This window comes from Otolemur garnettii, unplaced genomic scaffold, assembly GCF_000181295.1.
Source record: "Otolemur garnettii isolate 467f Iridium unplaced genomic scaffold, OtoGar3 scaffold00013, whole genome shotgun sequence".
Lineage (NCBI taxonomy): Eukaryota > Metazoa > Chordata > Mammalia > Primates > Galagidae > Otolemur > Otolemur garnettii.
This window is the reverse complement of record NW_003852408.1, coordinates 27,880,077-27,891,310: the sequence shown is the minus strand read 5'-3', so window position 1 is coordinate 27,891,310 and position 11,234 is coordinate 27,880,077. Positions and strand designations below refer to the sequence as shown.

Genomic DNA, 11,234 nt, shown 5'->3' with positions numbered 1-11,234 from the left:
ACTGCTGCCCTGAGAGAGGCTTTTATTATTTTGTTGTCTCACCAACAGTTCCCCTATAACTTCACCTTTAGGTTTTCTAGAAATACCTAATTAAAGAATATCCTTACATCCAGATGAATTTCAGAACTGAAATTTATGTTTAATTACCATGAAACTGTCTTGACTTTCTCAGTTTTCTCTGCAATGATCTGTTTTAAATATTTGATAACGTTATACCTAAATCATTGATTTTCTACAAATCTAATAATAGTTACAAAAGTAATTATAATAATGAGAACTATAGTTTCTTGAGAGCTTGTTATTTTTTCTGACATGTGTTAAGCACTTTAAGTCAATCTTGATGATGATAATTATTGTCAACCTCGTTTTACACATGAGAGGAAACAGCCTAGGAGAATTAGCTAAGTGAATTAGTTAAGATAAAGATAAGAATAAGATTAGATAAGAGAATTACTTCAGTATCCAGGTCTAACTCTATGACTTTGAACCTCTCACTGCTGTATTGCCCCCCTAAAATTGTTCCTGTAGAAACTTAACTGTTTTTAATGCAATCAGTGTTGATTTATTTGAAACAAATTAATTTGTACTGTCCTTTTAGTTCCTAATGGGTGGCTATTGATGTGTTAGATAAACCAGCTAGATAAGCCAGCCTTCCATTTGACTACTTGAAACTTTAAAAAATTTAATTTCAGGGCTTAAAGTTATGTCTTGGTAGAAACTATTTTATTCTGAAAATTGGAGTAAGTATATGAATTCATTCACTAGCTAGAATGCTGCTCAGAGAGCTGCAGTCTTAAGTGATGAAATTATTCATTGTGGAAAATTTGCTCATGGAGATTTCTTTTGTCTTTGGCATTGTCTTTTAAGCAAGCACAGTATCTGGAATAAGACTGAGGTTTAAAGAAAGTAGAAAGAATAATCAAATTTCATACTACTACTTGAGTCTAATTCCAGATCCCTTAGAAATCAAAAGATTCCAGAATAAAATTTTTACTTGACTGTAAGTAGGAAGTTAATTTTTAGTTTAAAAATGCTATATTGTTTCCATTTTTAAAGTTCTTCATATGTTTTTGTTGGTTAGTTATTTTTTTAAGTTTTAAAAAATTTTAGCTAATTATGGCTAGAATTATATCATGCTTTATCAAAGAAAATGATTCAAATGAAATAAGAAAACCTTGTTGCTTACCAACTTCTTTCTCATAGTGTATGATTTTATTGGGCAAATGTTTTGCATGATGACATTAAAATGCAAATATTCCTATAAATATATAATTCAAGGCTCTTGTTTATTACTGTTTCTTTTAGGAGAATTTTGTGGAGCCATTTAATCGAAAAGCACGCCAAGAGAACCTAAGATACAATAACATGCTTAAACAACTTAGCAGTCAACAGTTAGCCACGCTTAGACACTGGAAGGCAATACAGCTGTATCTTAAATGTGAAAGGGGACCTTGGGCTGAAAGGTAGGAGTATGTCATATATGAATTACTCTTTTTTTGGAATTCTAGTCTATAACTTTTTGAGCTAATTCCCTTAGCTCTTTTTTTTTTAATGTTCAGTTTATGAAAGAATGGCTTTAATTAATTTTATTGTCTTTTTGTGAATTATAGGTCTGGGATGATTAAAGGTTTGTGTATATGTTTTTCATCAGGCAGTTATTTCTCTTCCTTTTATTCTGTGATATAAATTTGATTGGATTTAGACTCTTAGTTAATGTTAAACCAGTTTACTTTTAGTCTTTCTGATAACACCTCTTTGAGCTAGGATTATTGATGCTATGTGTTGACTTTACAGTTTATTTAATTGATCCTAAGTCACTTTTCTTTTGTTAAATTATATTATCTTTTTAAGAGCCTTTTTGATAATGTGATAAAATATACATTAACATGAAATTTTCCATTTTAACTACTTTAAAATGCACAATTCAGTGGTATTAAATATATTCCTAATGTTGTACAATCATACCCACTGTCTGGCTTCATGGCATTTTTATCACCCTTATACCCATGGTACAGTCAAAACCAGGCGTCCTCAAACTACAGCCCGCAGGCCACATGCGTCCTGCCAAGGACATTTATCTGGCCTGCTGGGTGTTTTTGCCACTGCTGCCTGTCCTGCTTAGCAGCCAACTCGTCCAGGGCCACAGTTCAGCCCTCCAGCGGTCTGAGGGACAGTGACCTGGCCCCCTGTTTAAAAAGTTTGAGGACCCCTGGTCAAAACAGTTACTCCTCATTATTGCCTTTCCCAGTCTTTCACAGGTACCAATCTGCTTTCTGTTTCTGATTTATCTATTCTGTTTCCTATAAATGAAATTCTACTGTATGTGATCTTCTGTGACTGTCTTCTTTCACTTAGCCTAATGTTTTTATTATGTTGTAGCATGTGTCATTATTTTTATTGCTAAATTATATGCTGTTGTATGAACATATCACCTTTTGTTCATCCATTCTTGAGTTGATGGACACTAGGCTGTTTTCCACTTTTTGGCTCTTGTGATAGTGTTGCTGTGAACATTTGTGTACTAGTGTTTGTTTGGGTATTAGCTTTTAATTCTCTTGGGTATATAGTATGAGTGTAATTGCTGGGTCATATGATAATTCTATGTGTAACTTACTGAGGAATTGACAAACTGTTTTCTACCGCTGCTGCATCATTTTACATTCTCAGCAGCAGTGTCCCACATGAGGGTTCCTATTTCTCCATATCCTTATTAGTACTTGTCATTTCTTGATTTTTTATTATGGCCTTCCTAATGGGTATAAAATGGTATCTAAAGATTTTTTTCTATTTCCCAATGACTAATGATGTCAAGTATTTTTCAATGTGCTTGTTGGCCATTTCTGTATCTTCTTGGGAGAAAAGTCTACTCAAATTCTAGTACTTTGCCCATTTTTAACATTTTCCGGAGCACTAGAAATGAAATGTGCCAATGAAGGCATGTGATGACAACTATTAGGATACATGGTACACTACTGGATGTTCTTTGATTTCTTACTAATCAAAATAATTCACCCAAGTTGGTTTCAGTTTCAGTATTTTATATTTATATTTACAGATAAATAATATACAAACAAAAAATTTAATATGAAATGTTAAAGCTTTGCATATCGATAAAAATGTAAATTTGAAATAGGTTCTACACTTTCATTTTCCAAATCAGATTCTGAGTACTTGATAATTTACATTTTTTGTGAGAAGTATTTTTAAAGCTGCCTCTATATCCACATTTTCCAACAATGATTAGTCATCTGAACTTGATGACTCTTTGAATTTATCATATTCATATTTATATATACTCCCACAAGAATCACTATTTGTACAAATTATTTTGTTAAATTGGTTGTTTGACTTCTTGTTGAGTTTAAAGAAGTTTTTTTAATATATATGTGTTCTGAGTAATAGACCTTACCATGATGATCAGGTGAATGATTTGCACATATGTGGGTTGCCTTTTCACTTTCTTTTCTTTTTAGACAGAGTCTCATTATGTCATCCTCGATAGAGTACTGTGGCATCACAGCTCATAGCAACCTCAAACTCTTGGGATTAAGCGTTTCTTGCCTCAGCCTCCCAAGTAGCTGGGACTACAGGCACCTACCACAATGCCTGGGTATTTTTTGTTGTGGTTGTTACTGTTGTTTAGCAGGCCTGAGCCAGGTTAAACCCACCACCCCTGGTGTATGTGGCCGGCCTGAGCCAGGTTCAAACCCACCACCCCTGGTGTATGTGGCCGGCACCCTAGCTGCTGAGCTATAGGCGCCAAGCCCCTTTTCACTTTCTTATACTGGCCTATTTATTTATATCTTTGATCCATTTGCTATTTTATTATGTTTATTTGTGTTAAAATTATTTTCTATTTTGAAAACTATATTAGAAATATAAACTAACTTTATAGTTAAGCACTTCGATTTAACAGTGAATAAAGATTTCAAGCTGTAAGTCTGAAAGTAATCTATACCCAAATCTTATTTCTGCTACCTGTAAACCAATGACATCTTGAGCAAATATTCTGTCTTAAATTTCTCATGAATAAACTGCAGCTATGGCCAGGTGCAGTGGTTCATACCTCTTAGCTACTTAGGATTGAGGCTGAGGCAAGGGAAAACAAAAGGAAAATTATCCAGGTATGGCAGCACCTGCCTATGGTCCCTACTCCTTGGGAAGCTGAAACAGGAGGGTCGCTTGAGCCCAGGAGTTTAAGGCTTCTATGATCTGTGATTGTACCACTGCACTCCAACCTGGGCAACAGAGCAAAACCTCATCTCTAAAATACTTTTATTTTTTTAATGAACTGCATCTTTTTGGTTCACTTTGGTTCTCTCAATGTTGAAGGTTATTTTAATCATATGAGATAGTATTAACATTTTAGTAAAATGGTGTTAAACAAAGGTAAAGTATTTTGACTTTCAAGTAACTTTAAGCTAAATGATCTTACTTGTTTGCTTATGAATATTCTTAGGAAACAGAATCCAATGCATTGGAAACTAGCTAATGTAGAAAATTATTCCCGCATGAGACTTAAACTGGTGCCAAATTATAATTTCAAAACTCATGAGGAAGCTAGTGCCTTGAGAGATAATCTAGGTGAGTTCCAGTGACTGTTTAATTATTTGTTGAAGATTGTGTTGGTGGGGTTGGCTATTACTATATTATTAATTGTTTTAAAATTACATACTTATAAAGGAAAGGTAGCATTTTTTATTATTGATATTTGAATAATTATATATGTTCCTGCTATTACATTTGGCCTGTATCCAAGATAACCTCATGTTTCCATTGATGGTCAATTCTCAAAGAAAAAACAAATTTTAATTATAAAATTATACATGTACTGTATTTCATTTGAACTTCTATGTCTCTTATAATGCAACAATGTCTTTTTCCCTTAGTTTTTTTTCTCATCAAGACTGAGGCTCATGGGGCGGCGCCCATAGCACAGTGGTTATGGCGCCAACCACATGCACCTAGGGTGATGAGTTCGAACCTGGCCCAAGCCAGCTAAACATCAATGACAACTGCAACAAGAAAATAGCTTGGCTTTGTGGCGAGTGCCTATGGTCCCAGCTGCTTGAGAGGCTGAGGCAGGAGAATTGCTTAAGCCCAAAAAGAGATTGAGGTTGCTGTGAGTTGTGATACCACAGCACTCTACCAAGGGTGACATAATGAGACTCTGTCTCAAAAAAAAAAAGACTGAGGCTCGTGTTAATGTTACATATAATTAGAATTCTTGGCAATTCTTGGTAGACTTTTCTTTTATAACCTGTTTTTATAGAACTCTAGACCCTTAGTATCTAGAGTTAGATGTTTTTTTCCTAGAAAAAAGTACTTAACATATTTTAAAAGACTTCTGTAACTTTTTTTTAGAAACAGAGTCTCATTTTGTCACCCTTGGTAGAGTACAGTGGTGTCACAGCTCACAGCAACCTCTAACTCCTGAGCTTAGGTGATTCTCTTGCCTCAGCCTCCCAAGTAACTAGGATCACAGGTGCTCACCACAATGCCTGGCTATTTTTTGTTGCAGTTTGGCCAGGGCTAGTTTTGAACCAACCACCCTCCATATATGGGGCCCACTCCCTACTCACTGAGCCACAGCCACCACCCTTCTGTAACTTTTTTGTAAAGCCCATTCTTATGCAGAAAGAACTTCATAATTCTTTTTTATTTTTATTTATTTATTTTTTAGCACTTCATAATTCTTTAGGAAACTCTTTTTTTCTAACCATTTCACTTGTCTTCTTTCTCTTTTTGGAGATAGTCTGTGAACTACTACCAAGTCAAATCCTGTTAAAGTCTTCGGCAGTTATATGTATACCAAATTGTAGTTACAGGTGAAATAAATACCAGCTTTCAGATCTTGTTTTTTAAATTGCCTTAACATGACAAATACAGTTGATGCTATAAAATTAAGACAGGCATGATGCCTGCCATTTAGAGTCTTACTTTCTAAAATAAATTAGACAAATAATGACCCTGTTCAGGATATAACCGCTAACTTTTAGTATATCTTGTATAGCAACAGCCAATTGTGTTTAGCTTCTACTCTCCAAGTATCCTGAGACTATAACATGTTTTCTACCCCTTGAAATTTAACTTTCCTTATCACCCAGCAAACATCTTTTGCTAAATAATTTCAATCTGGTAGTGTTCTTTATCATTTTCCTGACTTTTGGCAAGAAATCCCACCCCAGCAAATTTCCTCTTCATTCTTTCCTTCTCACATCTCTACACATGCACACAGATATGATTTATGTCCCTTCTTGTTCTCAATTATCTTAAGCATAAGAAAAACCATGTTCTTTCTCTTTTTTTGGTCCTAAATTTTCCTCATTATTTTTTAAAAATTTACTTTGAGTATAATGGTGACAATAAAATTGCATAGAATAAAAAAACTGTACATCTCAAAGTAAAATTGGAAATAGTAAAAAAAAAAAAAAAGTGGCATCAGTCTTTAAAGTTCCTTCCCAGAAGTACACTTCAGAATTAACTGCAATGAATTAAGAACTTCTACTTCTTATTTTTGTCTGTGTAAAGTATTTTTATCAGCTGCCAGAATTCATGGTGTTCTTTTTAAAATTTTTTTTTCTTATTTTGTTTTATTTTACTTACTCCAGTCCTTCTTTGTAAGCAGTCCATTATAAGTATTCACATTATAGGTTAACCTTCAAAGCTACACATTATGTATAATATTATTTTTGATAGAAGTCCATTATGAATTCCAAACACCTAATTTATGAAGTATCTTGGAACATACCCACTTGTAAATTAGGGAATTTGAATAGTCAGAAAGAAAGTATATTGTCAAATGTGTCATTATAAACATTTATATTGTTTTGTTTTGTTTTTGAGACAGAGTTTAACTCTTGTTGCCCTGGGATTGAGTGCCATGCTGTCATCGTAGCTCACAACAACCTCAAACTCTTGTACTCAAGCAATCCTCATGTTCCAGCTTCCCAGGTAGCGAGGGCTATAGGAGCCTGCCACAACACCTGGCTAGTTTTTCTATTTTTAGTAGAGATGGATCTTACTCTTGCTAGTCTCAAACTCCCGAGTTCAAGCAGTTCACCCACCTCAGCCTCCCAGAGTGGTAGGATTACAGGCATGAGCCACTGTGCCCAGCCTAAATATTTAGTTTAAGAACAAATATTCGGGCTCGGCACCTGTGGCTCAAGCAGCTAAGGCGCCAGCTACATACACCTAAGGTGGTGGGTTCGAATCCAGCCCGGGCCTGCCAAACAACAATGATGGCTGCAACCAAAAAATAGCCGGGCGTTGTGGCGGGTGCCTGTGGTACCAGCTACTTGGGAGGCTGAGGCAGTAGACTCGCTTGAGCCCAGGCATTGGAGGTTGCTGTGAGTTGAGATGCCAGGGGACTCTACCCAGGGGGATAGCTTGAGGCTCTGTCTCAAAAAAAAAGAACAAATATTTGCAGGGGACTGGGGCGGCACCCATAGCTCAGTGGGCAGGGCACCAGCCATATACACCGAGGCTGGTGGGTTCAAACACAGGCCAGGCCAGCTAAAACAACAATGACAAATGCAACAACAATAAAAATAGGCAGGCATTGGGGCAGGCACCTGTAGTCGCAGCTACTTGGGAGGCTGAGGCAAGAGACTTGCTTAAGCCCAAGAGTTTAAGGTTGCTATGAGCTGTGACACCACAGCTCTTTACCCAGGGCGACAGCTTGAGACTGTCTCCAAAAAAAAAAAATAAATAAATAAATATTTTTCATTATTAAGTTATGTACACAAAAATTTTTTATCCATACATCTTTATTAGACATTCTCTTTTCTGATTGCCAAATTCAACAAATTATTTTTCGTCTTCACATTGCTTCCTTTGTTTTTGAAGCATTTAGTAGTTACCTGCCTCTGTAAGTACATTTCTAAGCTCTGTTGTTTAACCTCCTATTTTTCATACCAGTTTTTAGTCTTTTTTTCTAAAACCTTTTTCTATTCAACTTTTTGGTGATGGTATTCTAAGATCACACCTAGCCATCTGGCCCTTTACTTGTGTATGTTCTTCCTGGGTGATCTCAAGGCTTCCCCATCATTTGTGTAATGATGCATTCCCATCTCTTTCTAGTTCTAACCTTCCTTTTGAACTCTAGACCAGTGTTTGCAGCTGCAAACAGCCTCCATATGACATTTCTGAAACTGAATTTATTATCTTTTATCGTTTGTCCTCTCCTCGCCCTGAATTATGCTTCTTTTGTATCTTGTGTTGTAGTTATCAGTGTCTCCATATATGTAGTATTGGTATGTTATCCATGAGTTTATCCTCATCTCTTAATCCCCTACACATAATAGCTATTTAGATACAGTGTCCTTTTGATTCTCTCTCTTACATATCCTTTGAATTTTATTTTCATTTCCTTTCCTATTGCCAGGGCTTAGCTTGATGCTGTCTTTCCCCAAACTTGAAATAGTTTACCAACTGGCCTCCTTGCTGCAGTCTCTCCGATCCTCCATCCTCCCTCAGTCTTCCATCAGATTTTCAGTTTATACTCTCAGTGGAATAGTGTCATAGTCACACATCTGTATAAAGTCAGTTTTCTGTTTGTATCAGATTATCTAGACTTTTTTTTTTTTTAGTTTTTATTGTATTTTCATATGCTTTGAAATTGGTCCCTATATCAGACCTTGGGAAAAATAGATTTAGTAGAAATACTTTACAAACTGTTCTAGGAATAATGTGAGCTGATACTTCTCAATGTAGGAGAAGGTATGATCAAAGTATATTTACTCAGAAAAATGTACTTGTACATTAGGTTAATTCATTTTATGTCTGAGCAGTGACCTCATTTGACAAGTTAAGGGAAGATTTGCTATTTTTATAGTATTTTGTTATTTATACTGTTATTTATAGTTATTTGTGGTATTGTGTTACTTAGTATGAATCATTTTTATTTTCCATAAGTTAAATGTCTTATTAATAGTTTAAAATATATAAAAAATGTTTTTGGTCCTACCTATAAATTATGTATATATTTGTATTACTCTGTTTGTTACACCAGTCAGATAGTTAGGAACTGAATGCATAATTATAGTACCTACCCCTTATTTTGTATTTAATATGTGTTAGGTATTTCACATATTATTACCTTTTGTATATATATAATGACCCTGTGATGGATTCTCCATTTCATAGTTAAGAAAACCTAAGCGTAGATTCAAAGTGGCTATATGGCTTAATAAATGGCAGAACAAAATTTGAATCTAAGTTTACAATTTCAGAGCCTGTGTTCTTTCTGGAACACCAGCTTTGCCTTCTCACAAAATGTTAGTTTATAAAATATGTTACATTTATTGCATATGCGTGTACCAGAAATACATATTAAATTCCATTTGCTCCAGAAAGTAACACTTCATCTCTCAGTCTATGTATTATCTTCCAATTAAAGACAATTTGTGGCCAGGCACAGTGGCTCACACCTATAATTCTGGGAATCTGGGAGGGCATGGTGGGAGGATCTCTTGAGGTCAAGAGTTCAAGACCAGCATGAGCAAGAGTGAGGCTCTGTCTCTACCAAAAAAAGAAAAAAATTACCGGGCGTGGTGGAACAGGCCTATAGTCCCAACTACTTGGGAAGCTGAGACAGCAGAATTGCTTCAACCCAGGAGTTTGAGGTGTTAATCAGCTAGGATGATGCCACTACACTCTACCCTGAGGTGACAGAGTGAATGAATGAATGAATAAATAAATGAAATTTATCACGTGTTCTTTCTTAGTATCATTCTTGTACAAATGCACAGTTAAAATGGTTCTAGTATGTTAATATAAAGAGAGTAATTCTTCCTTTGACTTATTGACATCCTTTAGAAATAAATATGATTATAGAAAGTATTTGGCCTATTTCTAAAATAATAACATCTTTAAAAATAGATACCATACTTCTAAAACATTTATTCCTTTTATTTATATACTATTTATATAGTAATGTTAAAAATCACCATCAAACATCATAGGTTACTCTAAACTTTAGTACCCTCTTTGCTTGTAATGAACATATTGTTACATAATTAACAGTTAGAAATTATAGAAGGGCTATAATATTGTTGTTTACTTCATGTTTAATAGATATTTTGTTTTTTAACAGGTATTCAACATTCACAGCCTTCCAGTGATTCATTGCTTTTGGAAGTAGTGAAACAAGTAAAACTTAATGATATGGAGGAGGATACATTAGACCTTCCTGAAGAGGACATAACAGCCAGAGTAAATATGTATGTATAAGTGTTTGAAAGAATTTTCTTCTGAGAAAGGGGATTAAAAAATGGTGAAAGAAACGTGCTTTGATTCTGACACTATGTATTTCTAAGATCCAATAGTTAATGCTATATCAGCTAATTAAGAACATTATCAGCATTAACTGAAATTATTAAGGAAGGCTTCTTAGAACTGAGACGACTTGGAGTTGGACATTAAAATTTAGAAAATATTTTTAACTGAGTGATAATGAAAACAATGTATTAAATTTGTGAATTTTAGCTAAAGCTATGTTTAGATGAAAATGTATGGCATGAAATATAAACTTTTAAGCAGAGGAAAGAAAATTATAAAGATAAACTCAGAAGTTCATGAAAGAGAAAACCAAAACCCAGAAGGATTTAAAAAAAAAAAAAAAAAAAAACTCCAGCAGAAGATGGGACAGGGCACAATGGCTCACACCTATAATCCTAACACTCTGGGAGACTAAAGTCAGGAGTTCCCAAACCAACCTGAGCAAGAACAAGATCCAATAACTCCTAAAAAATAGAAAAAATTAGCCAGACTTGGTGGTACATGCCTATAGCCACAGCTACTGGGAGGCTGAGACAGAAAGATCACTTGAGTCCAGGAGCTGGAGGTTGCAGTGAGTTATGATGATGCCACTGCACTCTAGCCATGGTGACAGAGGAAGACCTGCCTCAGAAAAAAGGTTATTGAAAAGCAAACAAATAGCAAAAATCATAAGCTTCTAGCCAGACTGATTAGGAATGAAAGAGAGCCAACATAAATTGCCTTATCAAGAATGAAAGAGGAGATATTGCTATAGATATTAAAATGATTAGAAAGGAATGCTAATGACAACTTCATGCCAATAAAGTTGACATCTTAAATGAAATAAATTCCTGGAAAGACACAAATTACCAAGAAGAAATAGATAACCTGAATAGCCTTAGATACATTTTTTAAATTTGTACTTATGGTTTAAAAATTTTCCCTAAGCCACTGCTTTTCTTTTTTTTTTTTTT

At 34.8% G+C, this 11,234-nt stretch overlaps 1 protein-coding gene across 9 annotated transcripts in view; it reads left to right on the top strand.

The window, feature by feature from the left end:
• Positions 1-11,234, top strand: part of NBEAL1 (neurobeachin like 1) — a 223,551-nt gene that overhangs the window by 139,152 nt on the left and 73,165 nt on the right. For all 9 annotated transcript variants that reach the window (XM_012802289.2, XM_023510403.1, XM_023510402.1 and 6 more), the window contains 3 exons: positions 1,306-1,463; positions 4,460-4,584; positions 10,097-10,223. In XM_012802289.2, coding sequence (XP_012657743.2) covers positions 1,306-1,463; positions 4,460-4,584; positions 10,097-10,223 — 410 coding nt within the window. The remainder of the gene's footprint in view (positions 1-1,305; positions 1,464-4,459; positions 4,585-10,096; positions 10,224-11,234) is intronic.